The sequence below is a fragment of the Phalangium opilio genome, unplaced genomic scaffold, assembly GCF_054372755.1.
Source record: "Phalangium opilio isolate 3A_F unplaced genomic scaffold, DU_Popi_V2 ptg000031l_1, whole genome shotgun sequence".
Taxonomy (NCBI): Eukaryota; Metazoa; Arthropoda; class Arachnida; order Opiliones; family Phalangiidae; genus Phalangium; species Phalangium opilio.
The window spans coordinates 13,748,868-13,773,735 of NW_028324158.1; the positions used below are offsets into that span (position 1 = coordinate 13,748,868).

At 35.0% G+C, this 24,868-nt stretch overlaps 3 protein-coding genes across 9 annotated transcripts in view; 2 read left to right on the plus strand and 1 right to left on the minus strand.

Moving 5' to 3' along the window:
* Positions 1–153: 153 nt before the first annotated feature.
* On the plus strand, positions 154–22,608 carry LOC149690798 (la-related protein 1-like). 2 transcript variants are annotated; one of them, XM_089870596.1, is made up of 12 exons: positions 154–1,822; positions 12,229–12,356; positions 12,753–13,092; positions 14,425–14,845; positions 14,914–15,215; positions 15,291–15,625; positions 15,706–15,815; positions 15,895–16,198; positions 16,781–17,327; positions 17,404–17,658; positions 17,803–17,933; positions 18,802–22,608. In XM_089870596.1, exons 1-12 carry the CDS (start codon positions 1,231–1,233, stop codon positions 19,420–19,422), a joined length of 4,086 nt encoding a protein of 1,361 aa, XP_089726722.1. In that variant the 5' UTR covers positions 154–1,230; the 3' UTR covers positions 19,423–22,608. The 2 variants fall into 2 exon arrangements, with proteins under 2 accessions (XP_089726722.1, XP_089726723.1); XM_089870597.1 differs by having other exon boundaries at positions 12,753–13,086.
* A 677-nt stretch (positions 22,609–23,285) lies between these two features.
* Positions 23,286–24,868, plus strand: part of LOC149690799 (UPF0462 protein C4orf33-like) — a 45,469-nt gene continuing 43,886 nt past the window's right edge. For both annotated transcript variants that reach the window (XM_089870753.1, XM_089870752.1), the window contains exon 1: positions 23,286–23,416. The gene's annotated coding sequence lies outside the window, so the exon portion shown is untranslated. The remainder of the gene's footprint in view (positions 23,417–24,868) is intronic.
* LOC149690800 (uncharacterized) overlaps positions 23,652–24,868 on the minus strand; it is a 40,284-nt gene continuing 39,067 nt past the window's right edge. For all 5 annotated transcript variants that reach the window (XM_089870575.1, XM_089870574.1, XM_089870573.1 and 2 more), the window contains one exon: positions 23,652–24,845. In XM_089870575.1, coding sequence (XP_089726701.1) covers positions 24,768–24,845 — 78 coding nt within the window. In that variant the 3' untranslated portion in view covers positions 23,652–24,767. The remainder of the gene's footprint in view (positions 24,846–24,868) is intronic.

Here is a 24,868-nt window from a genome sequence, read left to right on the forward strand (position 1 = left end):
GTGTCAGCCAATGAAAATTTACGATGAAGTCGAACTTTGACACGTAAATTTTCAACGGCCTGATAAAATCTGAGTAGGCAAGTGCTACTTTAGGAACCGATAGTGAATTAAAGTTTCCAGCATTTTCCTTCGTTTACGCGCAAATCTATTACCAACTCGTTTAATTAGACTGTGATGTTGTCAATCCTATCGTCAGTGTGAAATATTACGTTGCAACTTTGCCTAAGCCTTGGTTACTAATGTTTTGAATAGAAACCACGCTGCCGTTAGACTCAGTGCGCAGGCGTCAAAAGCTCTCCAAGGATAAATCTCGCTCTCCTCTCCTTCGCTAGTGCGCTGTATGTTCTCTGGAAGAAGTTCAATGGCGACAACATGTGCATGTGGAAAGTTAGTCTTTTCCATGCAAAGTTGTTTTCACAATAGTTTTACTCGTGTTTAAATACATTCGGATCGTTAACGAGTCGCGTTAGTGCTTCTTCCAACCAAATCAACTGATAAACGAGAAAATTACTCAAGGAATAAAGGTAAAAAACCGCTTTGTAATCCTCCCTAGTCGGTATCTTTACGAGAGAGAGAACTGACCCTAACGTATGCGTGTTCGCTAGTCTGAAGTAAGCCTAGGATATAATATAACGCGTACATTGGACTCCCGCGACTTCTCTGGCAAAAGAGTGACGTTCGTAAATTTTGACGCTTTTTAATTAATTGCCAAGTATTCGCGTCGAAAGTCGGAAGAACATTTCGAATTAAAATTCGACGTACAGCCCCGAGTTTTACGCCACCATCGAGTCTTTCGCGAACATTCAACATCGGTGCCAGCTGTTTTGGATAGCCGAGGCTTAACGGCCCCCGCGTTCTCCCCGTTGTCAAAGCTCGCTGCCAGCCCGCGGCCGTAGCCTTTTTCCGTATCCCGACCATGCCGTCTCAGACAAGCGTCTCAAGCTGCCTGGGACCATGAGGTCGCTTAAAATCGGCATTTTTTAACCGTAGCAAAGGCCTAAAGCTTTTATTTAAGCCTTCAACGCGTTGTTGTTACGCAACCTTGGGACATTTTCTAAAGAGGTAAGAGGCGTTTTTTCGCGGGAGACATTTCCAAATTCGCCAATTTATTGACATAATTCAACGTATTGAATCGTTTTTTGCCTGAAATTCCGCGTATTTTCGCGCAGACCCTATTTTTTTTACTTCGTGGCTGCCCCTTCATCCCCCCTTTAAAAAGTCGCGTTCGCAATGGCGGCTAAGGTTGGGGGGAATCAAGTCCAACACGCGGAGAACCCGGCGGCGGACAAAAACGTAAAGGAAACTACGACCACGACTTTGTCAACGCCTGGTAGTTCTTACGCCGCGTGCCTTAGAGCCAACAAATCCGAAAATAACACCGTTAATTTGATTAACCATCAACACGTAAATGGCATTGCCAATTCTCCAAACACTGAATCAAAGCCAGTGGCGAAAGTTGAAAATTTGATTAAAAACGTTAATGGTGAAACGAGTGAGGCAATTTCGAAGGAAAGGAAATCCAATGTTGTTGCTAGAAAGGAAGAATCGTCTAAAGTTGTTAAAGCCAGTAATACCAAAGACATTGCTGAAACTGAGAATGGATTGGAAGTTGGCGAAAGTTCTAACAACAACAACCCAAGTTCTTCTCAAAACGAGAGAGCCCCTAACCCTAAGAAAGTGGAGTTTATCGAAGCTCCACCTCCCAAAATAAATCCTTGGACAGTCAACAAAAATGCCGCTCTCGTAATAACTGGCAAAGCCTCAGATGATGTTCCAAACTCCACCAAGGGGAACCACTCTAACAAAACCTCCAATTCAAACGGTAAGCCTTTTCATATTTTTTTTCTTCTTATAATTCACCAATAGACCCCTCTTTCGTGATGATTAATAATCATTCATTTCAATTAAAAATAATTACAATCTATCGTTTGTTATTATATGAAACCCATAATTTAGAAGTAAGCGAGTAACAACCCCTGACAAACAATTACTATATTGAAAAATGCAATTTATCTTTATTCAAAGTTGAAATTGTCGGACTTTGCCTCTATATGATACATAGTCGGGTTGGGGGGGGGGGGTGTAATTACTTCGTTTTATCGCTATCTGATATCGAAAACTTTGTTTAAATAAACCAGTATTTCTTACTAATAGTATAAATATGTTAATTCAAGAAGATCCCTTTCGTTAAGTTCGAAATTAGCTTTACCTCGTGTAACCATGACTTTCTCTTGAACCTTTTATTCTAACATTACGCAAGTAGAATTTGTAGACCTACCGAGTCTTTTTACCTTCCCGTCTGTATCGCTATGTTCTTAAACTATTTTTAGGATTTTAAAAGTTATAAAAAAAAATCGCTAGCTTTCTCATCCCCACTAAGTTGTGGATGGAAGATTGCGCGCCTTTGGCTCGCCTTTAGGGTTATTGCTTCGGCAATACGGAGAATTTACTGGTGTTACTTTCTTAAAAATAACATACAAAGATTGGGTGCTTGACAGAAAAATTCGGGCTGCTTTATTAAGCTTCTTAGTTCTAGTTTCGGGAGGTTCAAAGTTGCCGTTAGATTTTAGCTGTAGTAGTGCGTGTTAAGAGCTTCAAAACGCGACCATAAACGCCAAAATTGGACCGCGTAACGTGATTATACGGACATTTTTAAAGGTCTAGTCTCATAGTGTGATCCTGACAGGACCCAATGACTTCAAAAAGTACGAAAACTATTAGTTTATTACTAACATATTTCTTGCCATATTTTGTCCTGTTTTCCAACTAATAACACTGATACTACACCTATCTGTTGTCAACTTAATCTAGACATAAATGACAATTAAAATATTCAACCGAAAACGATTTTAAAACTGCTGGAAAAACCCGTTCACTTTTCTGAAATATTTTTTTTGGCACGTATAGAATTGACATCCTCATTATCTTCAAATAAAATCCTTTGCAATCAAAAGTAAATAGCTGCCATTAAAGTATTATAGACCTAAGACCTTACTAATTGAGATTACGAAGTCTAGCTCGAAAAATAGGGGATGGAACGGATTGATTTAAACCGTGGGGGAAAAGAAAAATAAGTGTACAAGGTTTTTTTTGGATTTAGTTGCTCAGGCAACCGAGCCTGGGATGTCAAGTAAGGATTATCGTCATTCGTTTTGTACTGTGTAGAGAAAAGCAAAGCAATAGTTAACTACGCTTCCCTGGAAAGCAACGTGGCACGGTTATAAAATCATCTCCCCCTAGCAGAAAAAAAAATAACAGGTGCAACTTTATCCATTTAGAAAAGTTGCAAATTATTATTCTTCTCAACAGATTCGATCTGTTAAAATATAGGCCAGATATCTGGGTATGTTTAATTTAATGTTATGTTATGTTGTCTTTAAAATTTTGAAATTTTTTGGAAAATTACGTTATGGTTTGGTTTGTCTGTCACTCGTGTCGTGTTTTTGCGTCAGAAGTCATATTTGTTGATGTAAAAACGTTGTCAGTCTATTTAGGTGTGTTTTATTATGTTATGGTAACAGTTTTACAACGAATAACGGACTTCTGACGGACAGGATATGTTTGTTTTTAAAGAGGGTGCCAATTAGGTCATTGCATCTTACTTGCTATTTTTGGTTTTAAAAAAAAATAACAAACCTTTACACACCAGTTGTCGGCGGTAAAATTCGCGCGAGGTTAAAGTACATCCCCTGATTTACATCTTTTTATTCAAAATAACAATAATATTTGACGTATTTTGTTATTTACTTCTAGTTATGGGCGTTATTCTTCGTCTTTTAATGATGATTTTAGCTAATTTCGAATTAAATTATTAGATTAAGGTATTTTATAATCGTAAGCTTGAAATTTATGACGACATTTGCAAGCGCAGCGTGCTGTAGATGGATGGAAAAATTAGGCTTAACGCGGCTCGAGTCGAATCACGTGTTAGACTAGGGACCTTTAAAAATTTCTCGCCACGTGGTCCGCATTGCGCGCGGAATGAGAGAGAGGAGGCAGTGCACGAGGCGGGAAAACGTTTTGCCTCTGTATGTAGAGATTTAATGTTAAGATTTCTCTGCACCGGTTTTGACTGTAGAGTCAGTTTATTTGTGATTACGACTTCGGATTACGATACTATTACATTGTTTGATGCTTCTTTTACTCTCCTGTCTATATTGGATTATTTACGCCTCGTTTTCAAAAGGTTTTGGGTGTGTGTTAAGTTTGTCATGTAGGATACGGTTCGGTTTCGGAACTCTCTCGCACCACGTGTGTAGAAAACGTTTTATTCTCTTTATAAAAAGGGGCTGCTTAGTAACTTTATGGTGGGAAATAATTTTGTTAGACTAGTTTTGTTTGTTTGATAAAGAAACTAGATTTGTTAGTTGGGGTTTTTTCTTTTTAATATTTTCTGGGAACTGGATTTTGATTAAGGACTGTCTTTCTTTAAGAAAGGAAAATTATTGTTATTTGAAATAGAAATTATTTGTTTTAAATGTGTTGGGTGGATGGAAAACTTTACTTATGTTTAATTACGATTAACTTGAACTGAAGTTCAATTAAATCGAAAAATTACCACAGCTTATAAATGTAATATAAAATACCACTTGAATAAAAGTTTTATTAGCCTTTAAAAACTAATTATAATTACGATATGTGATCAAATTAACGCTTTAATCTTAGTTTTTATTATTTTCTTAAGTTTATATTCCGAAAAACCTAGAAACACTCATAATTTTTGTGACGATTTATTTGAGTTTTGATCGAGAAAACCTCACGTTATAATGAATTCCGATACAATAACCACTCTTAAGTTTTATCTTACAGATATAGAAACGTTCGTTCGTTTGTTTAACACTTAAATTTATAAGACAATATATTATGAAACTTAACTCTCGCAAAATAGATAAAGAAATATTTCCATGCGTGGTACGCGACTAAAAGTATGTATTTCACCCTCCCTTTAAGATTATAGATCTTGTAGACGTACGAGGCCTATTATTTCACGAGTCCCCCTACAGCTTTCGGTCTGCAGGAGGAAACAGGTGAATCAAGGAACTGCGATTGTTTTCCAAATCGTCCGCTCCATTTTTTCTTATTTCTTTCTTTCTTGGTTCCTGACTCGCTGTAAGTCTTGTTTAATAGCTGGGAAGGTTATTCAAGTTCATATCTAACCCTTTTGGGCCGGGTTTCCTCCATCCATGATATAATGTTATGTTTAGCCCCCCCTCATCAGTATGAAATATAAAAAGTTGAAAACCGCTTTCTCGCTTTCTTTCTGTTTGAATTGCATCGTGCAAGAGATAGAGAGAGAAAGAATATTTAACCAACCACGTTGGTAAATAAAAATTGCTCCGAAGACTTACTTCATTTTTTTTTATTTGTTGGGTTTTGCGTCAGGAATATTAGAGAGGTTAAGAAAGCTAGTCTATCTTCTTAAACTCTTTGATGTCTAGCTTCCCTCCACGTGTGTTTTAAAAACCCAGTCATACGAAGGTCATAATTTGATGTAAAGCATTTTAGACATATTTTGGACTTGCCTTTAAACCAGTATGCCTAGACTTAAATGATTTAAAAGTGTTCTAGAAAACTAAAACTAAATGACCTTGCATTTTGCTAAAGTTGCAGTTCTCTTAGAGAGAACGTTAACTAGGTCAGTTTATATTTCTTTTTCTAACTCTTTTTACTAATCAATCTTAGTTTACCCTAACTTCTTTTAACGCTGTAGGGTTTAACATTGTCTAGTTATCGCCCCTTAATTCTTTCCTAGTTCGCAAACTCGTCCAACTGTCGCCTCCCTTGGAACCTCTCTCATTTGAAATCTAGCGGCAGACCGATAAATCTCTTAATTTTTTTTTACTTTCTTCTGATTAAAATAATTAATTCAAACGTTAGTATATTTCTTCTGATTCAATTCAGATTTGTTCCCCAGTTAGAGTGTAGTAATTTGTTTCAATAATATTGAACTACAGGAAAAGGTGCTTCCCTTAACAACCTTTATTTATTTATTTGACAAAGATAGTTTAGTTGTATTGAGAACTTCAGTTGTGTTTTGAAAGTGGATTTTTTTTTTTTGAAAAAGAGCGTCTTTACTAAATAAAAATATAGACCAGGGAAAGTCGAAAGGGGTTTGGGATGTTTGTGTTATCGCTAGGTACTAGGTAGGTGGTCAAATTCTTGACAAAAGGTTCAAGCTGGGCCACGACATTTGGTTCCTATTTGAAGAGAGTACAAGAAAAGGGTTTAGTGAGTCTTTGATTGGGGGAGGAGATAAGATTCATCAGATAATTTCACGGCCATACTGATGGGATGAATACAGAGCCTGAAAACCCACCAATAGTGCAGCCAGAATCGTGATAAGACTTAGGAGGGTGTGACGTACTACACAGCCAACTAAAAGCTCTCTATGGGGTTTATGAAATTCTTAGAAAAGTGGTAAATTTTGGGTGGAAACCATTCACAAAGGGTTCCACGGAGATGGGCTGTATAGACGTAATTTTGGGTCCAGTTGGCCATACCCCCAAAGCGAAACAAATTGCAATCCGGCCCCTTCAGTGACGTGAATCTCGATAAGCTTTATTTATGGGCGTGAAGTACCTTCAATACAGCAGCCAAAATTTATGGTTTTCAGACTAGGAGGGCTTATACCATTTACACTGCAGGAGGGAAAGCTACTTGGCGGACAAAGTGCAGTACCGAGTAGCATGGCCTCCTGGTGTAAATGGTATCAATACTTCTAGTCTGTAAACTATAATGTATATAGTCTTTTAGAAAGAAATACTTATATTAGATGAATTGTAAGTCGAAAAAAAGCTATTAGTTTCATGGGGACTATGTAATAAATTCATGTCATATCCCTTTCTCTTCCTGGCGATGAAAAGTAAATTTATTCAAAAAGGAAATTAGAGAAAACGAGTCTTGTTTAATTTTTTTTTTCTTGTGTGTGTATGTGGTAATCGTAGAGACTGACTAAAACCACGTAATTCCGGCGTTATCGTTGATGGTATTGAACTAAATTGTTTCGACAATGTATACTGTTCTTTTTTTTAACGTAATATGATATAATGTTTGTTTTCCAAAGGAGAGACAGTTTTGTTTTGTTTTAAGGTGTAAGAGATAATGTTACTCGGTTCGCAGACATATTGAGAAAAAAATTCACACTTTTTTGCTACCCGAGAAGCCCCTGAAATTTGAGGTTTATTAAGATAAAATTGCGGTAGTTTTTATTTTAAACAAAATACGTAATTACTTTGATAATATTATTATTATTATGTATGGCCTGAACTAATATATAATATTATAACTTGTTTATTGTATTAGTCATTTTAAACGCAATTTTCTTAAAAGAAAAAAAAAAGAGGCTTGCATGGGATTATTTGTCAGGGAAAAAACCCTTTAAAAGTTTGGGGATTTTGAATTTTGTGCATAGAAACAATTGTTGCATCTATGCCTAGTAGTTTTTTCATGTACGAAACGTAATTTGATCTAAAGTTAGGTTATTAAGGATCTGGGGATTTTTTTAATTACGTATTTTTATTTTTTACCGATTTGGCAATTTATAAATTGTGGTTATCTCTGTAGGAAAAGGGGCCCCCTAAAATTTCCTAACACTTGGCGTACGAATTCTTATACTTATATCAATAATTGATAAGAATCCAGCTTAAATCAACGAATTTTGAGGCCTAAATGTTTATATTTTGTAGCCGGCGAAATTTGATTCGAATTTAATCAAGATTATGATTGAAGGCTCGGATATTTTCCAAGGTTTCTTTTTTTATATTTAAAGAAATTAATTCATGAGATTATTTAAGTAATTCTTTATTAAATCAAATAGAAATTTGGACATTATCTCATAGGGTACGCGTTGAAATTAAGCTTTTGGCGATTTTAATATAAGAATCAGAAATGCTCGAATGCTTATACCGATACCAAACTCGTTATACGCAGCAATTATTACGGAAATTTAAAAAGAAATTATTTTGGAATGAAATTAATGAATTTTTAATTGTCATTACATAATTAAGATTTTTTTTTTTAAAAGAAAAAATCTCGAAACTGAGTTTATAAATATAGGCATTGGGATTTTCATGAGCTTCTGCATTTCTGGCAACATTTGTCCGCTTATTTTTGAAACTATTTCTTCAAATTTATAACGTCGCCCACGTGTTTCTCAGGGGTGTTAGATTATAAACTGAATATTTTTTTTAATTAGCTTAATGTAGTGATTTCCGATGAATGTTGTTAATCCCTTCAGGCTTCATATTTTCGAATATATATTAATTTTTTCTTTCTTTCTGTAATTCGGATCGTATATATGAGACTCGATAACCGCAAAATGGCAGCAGCGGATAGAATTGCATTTAATACGCCGTGTAATGTTTCATTTACGACCCTGTAATTTGAAATTTTGATAGATCACTTTGTTCGATGTAATTATTATATTTCTAAATTATTTTTGTAGTTTATTTTTGAAGGATATAGGCTAATATGATTGTAATATAGTTTGTCGTCGGGTTCAAAATGTTCGTTTAAATGGAGCTACAAAATAGGACCGTTTGAGAGTTGAAATCGATTCGAATATAAGAAAGTTACTTTCGAGTTTGTAGTCCCATATACTAATGTGTTTAGTTTTTATCAATACATAGTTTTCAGACTAGGATTATTGGTACCATATACACTGCAGGAGGTCCGGCTACTTGGTACTGCAATTTCACCCGTGCGCCAAGTAGCCCGGTCTCCTGGTGTAAATAGTATCAATCCTCCTAGTTCTGTAAATTATATGTATATCCGAAATCAATAGTATTTATCAGACTGAAGTCGTAAAACGTATTTCGAGTATATTTGAAAATGGAAATGTTTCTAAAAATTCACGATCTATATAGTTTGTTTGTGCCTCTACAAAATTCGTCCAATTGAGTCAAAATTGGTATAGTTCGCACTAAATGGGCTAGGGAAATTTCCTCTCCTTTGTCTTAACTTTAACCGCGATTCAGGGTTGCCAGTAATTTGTTTGAGAGCACCCGAGGGTTTGGAACTGAATTATAAATTACTGAATCGAACAGCAGCATTCTTCTCTACAAGGTTTTCATAGCGGTTGAATTCCACACATCGCAAATGACTTTCAATGTCACTCGTTATCTATTGACAAATACGGAATATTTTTAGGTACTTTTCAATATACACTTAACATTTAATATCAATAATATATTTTTAGACTTAAGTCGTAAAACTTTCAAGTACTTTCGGGGGAAAATAACTTTATAAAAGTTTCCAAAAAAAAATTCGTGATTTTTCGTATTTTTCTTTTCTTTATTTTATAAAATTCAATCTCGGAATTTTTCAAGTCTCTCTTGAAGAAGGGTATATCTATCATTCTCGAATTCTTTTGTGATCTTAAAGCGTGAGAATTCACGTGAAATTAAGCCTCCCTCCTTCACACCACGTGAATGCGTCACATTTTTTCTTAAATGAGATGGTTTAAATATTAAGCCTGAAAAATTAGGTCAATTTTTTTTTAATCCCTGAATACACATTTTTGTTACGTTATTCTGGGCGTTGGACAGTTTTTATCGACGAAGCGCAGCGTCCTTTAAAATATGTTCGCGGCGGGCGCGGTTTTTCTGAATGTCTGATCGCCCATTGCCGCGGGAAATTAGTAAAAATCAAAAATTGACTCTTTTTTTTTTTTTTTTTTTTTTTGATAACCGGTTCCTTCTTTAGAGAGAGAAATAAAAAACTTGTGGTGGAAGTTATTAGAACTTTTCTCAGTTTCTTTTCTGAAATATATCGCATTTTCAATCACGTTTCTTGAAATTTTTACGGACCCTATAACAGGAAAGGCACCGTGACGTCAGTTATTTGATATATTAATTAATTTAATGTGGTATTATCTTATAATTAAAGAAACCTGCTTAATATTCATCGGGGAATGTACTTTAACTCCTAAATATTACAATTTCTTTAATTTATCCAAGTTAAAACCAGAATTTTTAATTACGAGAGAAATTTTTAAAATCTTTCTTTTGTTTCATAAAAATCTTAATGATTTCGTAAAAATTATACGCGACTATTTGACTTAAGTTACCGTGACGTCACTTAATTGACATATTAATTAATTGAATGTGGTATTACCAACCGTAATTAATTCATTACGTGTGGTAACTAACTTAATTTCTTAAATTTTAATCGAAGTTAAAACAATTTTTTTGTTTTAGTTTATTTTCATAATTTTGATTCTGTTTAACTGTTAACGTAAAAATGTAATGGTTTTGCACGCGTAGTTTGTGTACCGGTACATTTTTCATTCATTAATTCATTCATTGATGGAAATATTAGGTCTGTTTGCATATATATAGTATTTTTGGGGAAAATGTTGGTGTAAAAACGTTTCCGGAAATTGTGTTTAAACAACTACATACCTATCTCGGATAATGACAAATTTTTTAACTTACCTATACCTAAAATAATTCCGTGTCATTTATGAGTTTATATGATCAATGGTATATAGAAAAATAATAGAAAGTGGATTGATAGGGTGAATGAAAGCTTACAATGTGTTTATATTTGATCACGTGTTCATTAATATTGTACGTGAATCTTTACTGAGTTAACTATATAATGACTAACGTATGAGTTTAAAAGCCTTTACAACTGCCTACGCGGATAGGTATTGTTTATTAGAATTAAGTTTTAATTAATAATTCTTTCTATTGTTCATTGTACCAAGGCACAGAGTGAAAGATGGATGGTTTTTAATGCGATTGCCTTGGGGTTTTTAATTATGTTTATACCGAAAAGTTTTGGTAGTTGTTTTCTAGGAAGTTATAGGTGAAAATTTAAATTGAGGTAGGTTCGAAGAAGTAATTTGAGGTAATATTGTGTTAAAAAACAGGACTTAGAACTTCCTAGAAGTTCTGGCGTAACTTTTGTGTTCAAAACAGGACTAAAGAACTTGGTAGAAGTTCTGGGCCCAAGTTTGGGTTCAAAGTTTGAGCTTCTGAAATGTTTCTTAATTAGTAACTTTATGTTTAATACTTGGATATCTAAATACTTTTGAGCCACGTCCTAAACGTCATTATGTTCACTTCAAAGTGGGTTTCTAAATGTATTTCAGCACAGTTTTAAGTTACGTTCAAAACTAGGTATGGGTTCTTTTGCGCACCAACTTGGCAACTGTTGTTAGATAACTTATGATCTTTTCGTGTAAAAACGTCGTAATTTATGTTTCCCCATACTGTGACTAACTATATAAATGGAAAGTTCTCATCCTGACATTTAAATATTATTTGTGAAAACGCCAACCAAAGCTGGATGACTGTGTCACGTTGCTCTACAACTTGTTATTGTCAACAAATATGACGATCATAATATTATACCTTTCTTTTAACGGTATCTCTCTCTCTCTCTCTTTCTCTCTAAAGTTATATGGGGTATATACATATTTGAATTGTACCTGTAAATATTATAACTAGTGTACATAGATAAGGTAGAGGGGAACACTTTTCATATGATTGCTTTTTTGCAAAAATGTCGATGGTTAATGTCGATTGAGAAGACAGGTGAACACACGTGTCTTATTGGTCCACCTGTTATTACGTGACTTGTTTGGATGTACGAGGTATTTTTTTTTTTTTATATCTGGATAACTCCTTCCAGTACCTTTTCGTTTTTGTAGAACATCCATATTTCGAGGGGTTGGATACTCGCTTTATAGGCAAGGATGAGCCAGGAAATGGGACACTTGAGTTTACTACGCTTGTAAATTAAAATTATTAAATTTCTGTAAAATGTTTACTTCTTTAGTGAAGTGTCCTTACCCTCAAATTAAGTTTCCGTATAGGCCTATAACTTTTAAGTAATGTTGATTAAGTATGCGGGGAAGTAAGGAATTGTAGGGGATTGAAAGAATTTCCAGCCATTTGAAAGGGAATTTACGTAAGAAGGTTCGGCTTTTGAAATTAATCTGGTTCTGCATTAGTGATTCTAAAAGTTCCAGTGATGTATTAAGAATTTTTTTATATTTGGTTTTTTATTTTCGTGGAATAATTCCAAATATTTTCCTTATCCGCGTATACATGAGTAATGCATTTAAATATAGATAATTATGTCATTTGTGTGTCCCTCAAAATATTGTTTTTATTTTAGACTTAAGTAGATTATTATTATTAAGTTCATTATTTAAAGTGGTAAATTATTATAGAGTTTTTTATATGGAAAGGACGTGAATAGAGTTTTGTTTTATTATAGTTGCAGAAAATGTAATTCCAGTGCCATCGGTAATTGTTAAAGATAGGAGAAAAGCACCTCAAAGGAGTACGGAACAGCTTAGTGATATAAGCGATTGGCCTACACTTGGGGAAGTTCACATGACTGAGGTATGTTTCCGGGGTTGTTTACGCAAGGATAAATGAGGTAAGATGGATTGGAAATGATGACGGGTGACCTGTGGCGCACCCTTAGTTTCCCAGTGTACCTCGCGCACGTCCCTACCCTTTGGTAGGCGATTGTTAAGTGCTGCCGCGCAGCGCCATTGTATTTGTATGAGAACTAGCTTCTATTTTTAAGACAGAGGGGGCGTCCTTTACGATTTCGTACTGTACGACCCTACCTAAACGCTGAGGATTCTGGGAGGGCTACCTTTGCGTTCCGTGGGGGGTAGGCAACGTTATAGGTATGGGGATTTCCACTCCATCATCCCTCTCTCCTTCAAGGTTTACGATGATACCACATGGCTGGTTTTGTGTTTTGAATGATTTATTTGTGGAAATCAGAAAAAGAGAGCTGGTCCTCCAAATAGTCAAATCGCGACTGTGCCTTTAGAGCAAAACAGCGGCGGCAGCCTTGTGGTATCGAACTCTAGCGGAACTGGATTGGCTTCGGCCAGTTCCTCCTTCTCGACGCCATCCACTTCCTCGTCTTCTTCGACTTCTTCCTCGATTAACGGCAACACTAGCAATCCAATGAAAGCCATCGGAAGTAACGCTCGCTCGAATCATTTGCAAAGCTCCCACGATGAAGATGATTCCGCTAAAGAAAATAGGGAGAGTTCGGAACATCCTTCCGAAAGTGGAGGTGGCTCAAACCCAAGAGCCAATAAGAAGAAAGGTACAAGTATGTTGCGTAGCCAAACCGAGGGATCGAGCTCTTTTTTTTATTACTCTTTAATTTTAACACGTGGTTAGGCTTATTCGATAGTTTTCACTAAAGGGGCTTGAGAAATTAACGTGCAGTGTTGTCAGACACATGAGCGAGTCAAGTACCGAGTGAAACTGAACTGCTACCCTTTCTCTTTGCAATTATTGGCTCACAAACGTCCTGGCGACACTGGGCGAACATCGTAACCCCCTTTTGTGGAAACTTATATTAGAATGTTAAGCATACTGGAACAATTTATTATTATAGTTAGTTGTATTTGCTAGAATGTGCTCTTTAATTTTTTTGGTAGTTATCAGGTGGACTTGGATTTAATCAATTTTATTACTTTGAATTTTTGAATAACGCGATTTTATATTTTTAATATAGGTGTAATTTTATGTCTTTTATTATCAGGCGTCGTTTTTAATATAAACTAGGATGTACTCGTTTATTTATCTAATAGATTTTATTCCCCCCCCCCCCCCCCCCACCTTCACCGCCTATAAAGAAAGATAAGTCTTTCGTCTTCCAATGTATATTATTTTAACGTATCCACCTTAGGAAAGGGAATTGTAAGATAAGTTATCTCTTAACACATGTCTCAGTTTTTACCATTATCGATAATCCCAGCTGCCTAACTAACTTTCTAATTCTCATACTTTTTATTATTTTTTGGCCTTAAAACGGTTTTCAACCTGCGTGTTTTCACTTTAATTATCTCCCCAAATTAACGAAAATTAATCCGTTTAAACTGTCTCTAAAGTTGCAAATCCGCTGGCCGTAAAATTGGGGATAATCTCCTTGTTATCTTTTGCGTTTCGCTAATCTGCTTCTATAAACAGGATGGTTGAGGTTTATAACTTTGAAGTAAAGAAATATTTTTGTTTTTCCGTCGACATCTATGTTGTAGGAGGAATAGAGTATTTTTTAAATTAATTCAGATTTTGAAAGTGTTTCTCCACTTTCGTGCAGGTATTTACCTTTACCTTAACAATGCCAGCTGAGTTCTTTTTGCCTTATATCAAACTAGACCTCGTAATGAAAACTGTACACGTTATATAAAATTCTTCGGTAACTGTATTTTCCTAGCTTTTCCAATTCAAGGTCAATTTTATCTCGTAAAAATTCAATAACACATCGCGAAAGAATTAATCATACTTAAAAACGTTATGGAAGTGTATAATTTGAAGTTATTATACTTTTGATCGTCCCCCACCATTGTTAAAGGCTAATTATTAATTTTAGGCATTTTTTTATCATTAATTTCGTGACATATTTACGATTTGCCGGGTTTATAATTATTCGTAGGTTACAAACAGAGATGGGTTCCTTTAGACATTGAACCCAAAAATGATAGAAGAAAAATGTCCAAGAATGGATCAGAAAGGGGTCGGTACGAACGTAGGGAAGATAGTTACAACAGATCGAGTGAAGCTAGATATGATAGGAGAATGGCTACTAGAAGTCCATCCGATGGGGCTTCCGTATCCGGAGCCGAAGGTGGTGGCCGCAGACAAGATGATTTTCCAAGAAGGGGCCGCAATTTTAGAGGTCGAGGACGAGGTAGAGGAAGAGGTACATGGAGTAACAGTGGACGCGGAAGAGATTACGTAGCTCCCGAAACGAGCTCCAGTCAATACATCGCTCCCTTTTTAAGTACCTTTTACTATAACAACCCTTATATCCATTGCGATGAAAGTACCTTGAAAGAATACATCAAAAAACAAGTGTAAGACATCATAAACCGAATCAGGGTTAGACTTAGGGGTATAATCTTCGGGTCCGGTCTATTTGCAGAGAATATTATTTCAGTATGGAAAATTTACAAAAGGACTTCTTCCTAAGAAGGAAAATGGACCCTCAGGGCTTTCTGTCGATTAACTTGATAGCTAGTTTCCATAGAGTTCAAGCGTTGACGCAAGACGTGAATTTAGTTATAGAGGCCATGGTTGATAGCACTGAAGTAGAGATTGTTGACGGAACAAAAGTTCGAACTCTTCATGAGCCTGAAAAATGGCCTATTCCCGATGTACCAGCTTCCGAATTGCATCCCGATGTGCCCGCCTTCATACCTGGACAACCTTACCCAGTTTTCCATGGTAAGTCATTGCTTGTTTTTCATTATTGTAATGTTTGGGGGCGCGATTGAAAGAGAGAGGTCTCAAAATTGTCAGATGACAATATGGCAAACCACAATGTCTATGACGCTGGAGACGAAGCTGATAATGAATTGGAAAATGACGAGGAACGTTCTCCCCGTGAATATTCTGAGAATTTGAATAACAGTAGAGTGTCGTCTCTACCCGGTGAAAAAATGGTGAATGAGGATGGTGGTCTATTGTCCAACCACGAAGATAGACTAGGAAATCTTCCTGAATCGGATGAAAATAAGGAAAACGGTAGTGATACAAAGGAAAAGGACGCTGTTAGAGCCAGTTTAGAAGAAAAACAAATTGACGATGTTTGGCAAAAAGTTCGAAGGAAAAGTAAACCTCAAACTAAAGTGAAAGTAAGTTTCGAACAACTCTTTTCCTTCCTTTCTTTCTTTCTTTCTTCATTGGGATGTTAATTTTTTCGGGGGTTATTTAGGAAAGAAAGGAACCTCCTTTTAAACATAGTGATGCTGACGAATGTGATTTTCAATTTGACGAAGAGCTTGATACAGCTTATACAGGGAGACGTAATACATTTACCGAATGGTACGATTTGAACCCTGGGCTTACAGTTTATGTACAAAGCCCGGTCTAATTTGGAAGAACCACTTTTCTCTATTTCCAGGTCGGATGATTCAGACTACGAAATTAGTGATGATGAGATCGATAAGTTGATTATTTTGACTCAATACGTGCCCTCTGGTGCGCCTCCTTCATCTACACCCCCTAGTTCCGGTTCAACTCCAGCTTCCACTTCATCATCCATACCTAAAAGTGGATCTTTAAGTGGAGGAAATCACGTAAGAAAACACGAAGGATACGACCGAACCGGTGACTGGACTACCAGAACTAAAATCACTCAAGAATTAGCCAAGGAAATTAATGATGGGTTGTACTATTATGAAGAAGGACTATGGAAAAATGTTGAGGTTAGTTTTAAACATTATCTTTTTGGGGGTTAGCCGCCATCTTGAACGGCGATCTATCTGTATAGTCGTAACTACTGAGGGGGGGGGGGGTTTAGCCGCCATCTTGGACGGCGATCTATCTGTATAGTCGTAACTACTCAGGGGGGTTAGCCGCCATCTTGGACGGTGATCTATCTGTATAGTCGTAACTACTGAGGGGGGGGGGCTAGCCGCCATCTTGGACGGCGATTTATCTGTATAGTCGTAACTACTGAGGGGGGGGGGCTAGCCGCCATCTTGGACGGCGATTTATCTGTATAGTCGTAACTACTGAGGGGGGGGGCTAGCCGCCATCTTGGACGGCGATTTATCTGTATAGTCGTAACTACTGAGGGGGTTAGCCGCCATCTTGGACGGCGATCTATCTGTATAGTCTTAACTACTGAGGGGGTTAGCCGCCATCTTGGACGGCGATTTATCTGTATAGTCGTAACTATTGAGGGAGCTAGCCGCCATCTTGGATGGCGATTTATCTGTGTGATTATAACTACTGACGTGTTTAGGTAAGGAATTTGGGAATAAAAGTCGGGATGTTTTATTTAGGGTGAACGTTCCTATAAATCCGTGGAAGTTATATCGCGCAAGGATTTGGAGATTATTAGGCCTACTCCTCCATCGAGCAGCCAACAAACCCTCCCACCTCCGCCTCCACCACCTATGCCTCTTTTTGACGAAGCTACGGATGAAGGGGACCAATCAGGAGCTACAGTCAGCCGTTCCTTGCCTTCCGAAGTTCCTGCGCCATCCGCGTCTAGGCCCTCGAAAAAATCAGCCTCTCGATCTAGACCTATTAAAAACAAAAGCACCACGTCTAAGAGGTTTTACCCGGTCGAAGAGTCGTTAAGACAATCGCGGTACGGGTCACACCAACCCGTTGAACATCACGTTGGATGGGTCCTCGATTCCAAAGCTCATCCTTCAAGATCTCGAACCAACTCTCTGAATGAAGGGACTGAAAGTAGCTTGTCGGCCAGTTACGGCAGTATGCCTTCCTCCCTGCCTGTATTTCAACATCCGAGCCATTCTTTGCTCAAAGAAAATGGATTCACGCAACAAGCTTATCATAAATATCGAAGTCGATGTCTGAAAGGTAATTATCCCTTCTTTGTCCCCTTGACTGTCCGCGTTCAATTGATTTAATTACTTCTTATTACTTACTTACACAGAACGTAAGAGATTAGGGATTGGTCAGTCCCAAGAGATGAACACGTTGTTCCGTTTTTGGTCTTTCTTTTTGCGCGAACATTTCAATAAGAAAATGTACGAAGAGTTTAAAAAGTTAGCCATTGAAGATGCCAAAGTGGGATACAGGTACGGAGTCGAATGCCTCTTCCGATACTTCAGTTATGGGTTGGAAAAACATTTCCGTCCTGATGTCTATCAAGATTTCCAGAGGGAAACATTGAGAGATGTTGAAATGGGTAAGTCCCAGTGTTAACACTCCTTCATAATCAATCATTTTTCACACCGATGTTTGACAAGAACCAAATAAAACTTTATGTTATTATTGTTCATTCATTTGTATTTTATAACCTGTTGTTGTTGTTTTGTGTTTTTCACAATAGGTCAACTCTATGGTTTGGAGAAGTTTTGGGCTTTCCTGAAATATTACCGTCACAGTTCTAAACTGGTTGTTGACACTGAATTGCAGGCCAAGCTTGGAAATTACAAAACGATCACCGACTTCCGAATTGACGTGAGTACTTTTTTTTGAATGATTCTTTTATTCACTTATACCCGAAGTTAAGTTAGCTTAGAATGATATGAGGTAAGTGTTTAACATTGAGGAACAGAACGGAATTAGAATTGAAATCATCTTATCAGTGATGTGCGAGTCCCGTTTTTTCGGTTTCGAGCCGAGTCCGTTCCGAGTATCGAAACTAATTTCTTATCGAGTATCGAGCCGAGTCTCAAAAATACTTTCGAGTATCGAGTATTTAGATAGGTCAAATTTTGGTTCTTTCGAGTACTAATTATCGAGTCTCAAATATTGACTTGTCGAGTAGCAATTTTGTAAATTTCTTGAAAATAACGAAGATTTTCAATTATCTAACATCTAACTAGTTCCAAAAGATTGTTAGTGATCAATTAAACATTGAACAGGTGATTTTCAAAATAAATGATCATGAACTCATCGTCTGCTATAGTTGTAAGCCTCGGACTCGAGTATTTGTCGAGTATTTAAAATATTAAAAAGCTACTCGAATCTGTCTCGAGTATCTCAATGTGTTGTTATCGAGTATCGAGTCGAGTACTCGGCTCGATACTCGAAACGAGTACTCGCACACCCCTGCATCTTATACCAATCACTGTATTGTTTATGTAATACTGTTTTAAACGGTTTTTCGAAGATAATTAACTTAAACAAATGAAGAAAGTTAAATTTAATACGAAGTTATACTATATATAAAAAGTATATCGAAATGTTTGTTGAATTCTATATATAACTATGAACCATTGATTTCGCGTTATTGAACAATGGAATAACAAATAATTATATGAAATCCCACGATAATTATATTTTGAGTAAGTGTTAAGAAATTGGTGGGGTATTATTTCCGTAGCAAGAGAATTTGGGTATGGCTGTTGGGGGTAGAACGAGAAACTTATCCGAATCGGCGGGAGGTGTTCGAAGACATCAACCTATTACCCCTGGTCGAATGAGACGTAACACGTACTCAGCCGCTGAGCAGTCGAAACAAAAACAAAGAATACCTAGCGGTGAAGCCACCACCATCCAAAATAAAGCGAAAAAGACGTCTTCCCAACAACCCGCTTCTTCTTTGAAAGAATCTGGGGAAACGACTAAAGATACTAGTAAAACGAACGCCTCGCATCATAATAAAGTCAATAGTAACCCTCAAAGCGGCGGCGTCGTTGGCTCCTCAAAAACTAACAAGGGACCAGCCCCGACGCAACAACAACAACAATCTAACAAAACATCTCAACAGTCCAAAACCTCGCGAACTGAAGCTGCCAACAGTGATAAAAAGGAGAATGTCAATAGCAACGTTATTTCCAATAACAACGCTAGTAAACCGACAATGACAACGACGACGACGAAGGTTTCAGCTTCCTCCAACTCAACTCCCGCTAATTCTTCGTCATCTTGTCAGTCTTCCAAAATAGATTCCAAGAAAAGCGGCAGCCCTAATAAGGCCAACGCTACCATGGAGGTAAACTAGTCACGGACCAATTTACCGCGTGACCACCACATTTCGCGGGGACAAAGTTAACTGAAGGTGATTGTTCAAATATCTACCGACCCCTCCACCCCCCCCCCCCCCTCCCACAAAAAATGCCAAATTGAATTTCAAACTGTCGAAACAAACAAAAGTACACGAACTAAGTCAACGTTTACTAAATTGATTTTTGGTTTTCGAAAAACTTTTTATATGAAGGCAATGGAACATAATGTTACCGATAACTATACATGTGGCAACTAATGATCTACATGAATTTAATATGTCCTTTTCTTTGGTTGGTAATTGATTGATTGATTTTTGATAATTGATTCTCTTTCAAAAAAGAGTAACAAGTTATCTTGATGATATATACATATTTTTTTTTTTTTTTTTTTTTTTTTTCACAATTATACTTTTCTTCAAATCACTTTTTTGAAGAAACAAAGCTCTTATATCCTTTCCCCCAGGATTATTATATTTTTTTTTTTTGGTTTTTTTAACGTATCTACGAATTTTTGAATTGTCTTAACACATACGTTAATTTTATATTAATATTTCTTACGATATTATTATTTTTCGTTCACAACTAGGCCCAGAACCAGACGCTATTTACGTAAGTAGGTTCTCACACACACACTCACGCGTTACTAGCCTACAGTTTAAGATTTAAATGAAAAGATAATTAAGATACGGATGGTTTTAATTACTACACAACAAAACTCCACGTAGTTTGTCCCATTTTAATTACACTCGTTAAAAAAAATCTTTCAAAGGGTTTGATTGATAGAAAGTCAAACATTTAATTTCAGAATTTGATATAAAAAATATTAACGAAAGATTTTTATTTTTTTCTTAATTTCTATATTTTTAAAATGGTAGTAATAATTTTTAGGGATTTAAATTTAATTTAATAGAAACGTAGTAACTAACGTGTTTGGTTAAGTGGTACTATTTTAAAGGGGAAAGATTGAATATTTTACAGATAATGCAGTGAATTTCTTAACTAAAACCGATGAAAGAAAAATTTCAAATATATGGGAACTTTTATTGTAATTAATTATTTTGATTTCGGTGCTGCTCAAAAAACAAAAACAATTGATAAAACTTGATTATTGCTCACCCCTTTTAAGGCTTGTCTTATCTCTTAATCGTGTGTTTTGATTTTAATTCCCAAAAAGATCTACTGCAAAATAGACGTAAATCAAAAAAACAAATGAACGGGACATTTAACGATTTGGGATTATTTTTTTTTATAGTTTTTATCTCTTAAACTAATCTATCTATAATTTCCATTATGATTAAAGGGATTATTCTTATGTACAGATGGTTAAAATAAGGATTTTTATTAGTGTAATGTATATAATATCAAAAAAAAAAAAGCAAATATGGATTGGGGTGGAATAGTCAATATGTCATTATTTTGTCCGTCTTATGATAATTAATTTTATGATGGTATAATTTAGTTTGTCGTGGATTAATAAACTTTTTCAACGTATAATAACAAAGGTTTTTTTTTGAATAGTTTTTATTTTCACCCCATTTTTCTCTTTTTTCCGATACACTTTCCGTTGTACTTATTTTCTTTATAAATTACCGGTAACTTTGATAAGCTAACACTTTCCTTCGTAATTCCTTTCAAAAAATGGTTATTGTACTTATTATTAGAGACTCATAACTTAATATCATGATTAAATTATATAAAGTAGCCTGTGTCAACTGTCAAATCAAATCAATCGCTCAGAATCTTAAAACCAAGGCTTAAGTGCCCATTTTAGATAAAACCAAGGCTTAAGTGCCCATTTTAGATATGTGCTTAAAAGGGGTAATTAGCGTTAATTCAATAGAGCTATTTCAATTGTGATGTCTCAGTGCCTAGGTAAAACGTCATGGGCTTAAGTTTGGCACTTGGCGGCCATGTTGGGTACCCCTTTGGTTCTATGGGCATATAGTATGGGTGACGTCACACTAAGGCTTCCGAGATAGCTCTGTTAATGGAATTTTAGGGGGATGCTTTCTGTAATTTATTTATGATATAATTAAGGGAATAACTAATTACACAGGCTAGTGTAAACGTCATTTAATTAACGAAAAAAAAAGTTATTTTTGTGGGCAGATTATTGTGCCATGTAAAATAATATGCAGTATTTACTACAACGAAATAGCTACGGAAAGATTAAAAAAAAAGTTACCAAACATGCTTAAAAAAAGTAACAAAAGTAAAACACAATTGTAAAAATATACCCCCCCCCCCCCCGTTTTTTTGCCTAAAACTTATCTTTTTTTGAGAGATATTGTCGTACGATATATTAGTAAAACGACATAAATGCTATAAGCTTTTTTCCCCATGCCTTTCCTATATATATGAACTAATTAACATAATAATGAGCTTAATTTTCTTATTGATGAATTAAAATCATGATTTTCACGTGTGATTAACTTTTAAAGAATTGTTTTTTTTTTTCGAAACTAATTATGAAATGACAAAGTAATTTTTAATTAGACTATAGTTTTGGACGCAAAAAAAAAAAACAACCCCGAAAGGTTTGAATGAATGTTTGTAAATACAGCTTCAAAATGATAACGGTTGGTTATTTAGTAACGTAAGGATTTATTTTTCTTTTAAATGTAATGTAACGTAAAAATCATTGATTTACTAGACGTAAAAAGTAATTATTCTTATCACAAATTTATAATAATATGTCAATTATCGAGGGATTAAAGATTTAACGATTTATAGTGTAAGGAAATTAAAATCGACGTTTACTAAAACTTTATATACAGTAATTGATAAACAAATGCGTAAACATAATGAGAATTGTAATTATATCGTGTAAATAAGCGTTTATACAAAAAAAATACATATATAGGGAACCCCCTCCTCCTCTGTTTTGAAAATTACTAATCGGTTATGTCCTTTGTCGTAGCTGCAGGGTTTTGTCATACATGATATTAAAAATAAAGTGCCTATTTCCCGATAATTAATTAAAAAACAAAGTATACAAAAAATGAAGGGGTTTTCCGTAGAAAATTATAATAAAACAGCTGATATATACAATATATAAATTGAATTGTACATGTTTAATTTTTGGGTTTGTACAGATATGGTGCACACTCTTGATTTTTTTGATTGATTTTTTCTTTTTTTTTTTTCTCCCATAATTTAATAAAGGTTTACTTCACCCAAAATGTATTATTTATTTGTTAATTTACATTTATATTTAAATAAAATACATTTATTTAAATATACATATAAATAATTAAAATGCGTCTCTTATATGATGAAAAAAGACATACATTTTAAATAAACTTCATAAGCCTTCTATTATTAGTACCTGGCACTTTCCAAAAAAATCTAACTTAGAATTTTTATTCTTAGTTTCATTTGCCATTGAGAAATACATTATCTTACTTAGAACAAAGTAAGAATAATCTAGCTTGACACTAGTTTTAATTGGCAGCACTGCATTCTCCCTTCTCCCCTCCCTCAGTTTCGAGCCGGCTTCAAACAAAGGAAGGACGCAAAATTTTTCAAGAAAATATTTATAAAGTTTTTTCGCTTCCCGCGGCTATAATAGTTAGTAAAAATGTAATTTAGATGTAAAATATCGATAAAGAAACGTTTTATGAAGTGTTTCTCTAAAAAATTCGGTTGGAATCAGTTTTTAAAATCGAGTACGGTAAAAGTAGGCTTAGGCGCTAAGAGTTTGAAAATTAGGCTTAACAGTAGGAGCCGATCATTGGTATTGAACGGCGCCTGCGCGATCAAGCGACTCCTCCCTCTTCTTGGAAGACGCCTCCCATTGGTTGTTAACTTGGAAGTCCGAAACTCCGAAAGTAAACAAGTCCAAGGCTTATATTTCGGCGGCTGATTCGTGATCGTTATGACGGCGACGGCGTTGGCTATGATATTGTTTTGAAAATTTTTTCGCCTGTATGTTGGGATATTCTGCGTGGGATTTTAGACTTGAGAGATCATTTCCTCATAAAAATTAAGGTAAGAATTTTATAATATAAGCATTTTTTTTAGATTAGTAGGTGATGAGCTGAAATGTTTTTAGAGAGGTAGTCAGTTTCAAGTTAAGCCTTGGGTACGCGTTATCAATGCCATTTTTTTTTTTTGCTCGGTTTATTATTATGTTGAGCTAGGCCTATAAATAACGCCTATAAACGCTTTAGTTTAAGAGATGTATAATGTATGCATATGCAAGTGTGGTCTAAAAAGTACAATATTTTCAATTCCCCACGTTTATTAATTTCGTTCACTCAAATTTCAACAAAAGGCACATGGAAATAGGCAAGAATCATTTTTTACAAGTTTATCATACTGGAAATAGGAAATTAATGATGAAATCATGATAGTCACGTGTGGTGAATTTTTAATGAGAACTAGAATTCATTAATTTTTAAATAATCACTCAAAATCAATGTGCTTAACAATATCTAATCGGTACAATCTCACGCATTTATTTACAAATAATAATTAAAGGGGCTGTTAATTATAATTCATCGTGTATCGTAGGAAAAACAATATCTACATACATTGAAAAAAAATTCAAGCTTTAATTTCTCAGAATTAGTTGCTTTGTAAATAGGTTAATTGGAACACTGAGCTTTCATCTTAGATTTCAATTATAGGGAATTATTATTCGTTAATGTAATTAATTACATTAAGATACAAAATCAAATAAGATATTTACACATTTTAAAAATTATACAATATTTTACGGCTATTTAATATTTTTACGTTCAATACGGCTCAGTCCATTATTTGTCTTTCTTCAAAGGCACCTCGTTATTTTTTTCAAACCACTATTACTAATTGATTCTTGATACAAAATAATTATAAAATATTTCAATTAACTTTCGAACGAATTTAAGTTAATTTGGTTTTAAAACTGGTGGATAGTTTAAAATTAAGAACTACTTAAGTTGAATACTACATTACGGAGAAAAAGTTACAAAAATACACTTTTATTCTCGGGAAAACAGTTACTTTCATAATTTTTTCAGAAATATCCCGGTTAATTTTTAACGAATCTATTGAAAAATAACAAAACTCTAATCATCATTAACACTGAGGTACTACATTACTTTGCGTATCTTCTGTAATTAAATTTTTGGCCCTAAATCTAATTATTCGATTTTAAAAAATATTTCTTAAAAATCTTGTATACACAGTGAAATACGTAAAAATTGACTATATTACGTTAGATTAGGGAATTCAAGGATTGTTTCCATTTTAAATATTATTTCAGTTTTTATATTCCTTATTTAATCTAAATATCACTTTTGCATAAAAAAGGGTAAAAATAGTTCATAATTTTATAATAATAATAATAATAATTTTACGTTGTTTGCAATTTTTGAAAATTGTTGACCAAATCCAATACTTTGGAATTTCTGGATCTAACGCTACTGTTGCTCTGTGATATGTAGGAAATATTAT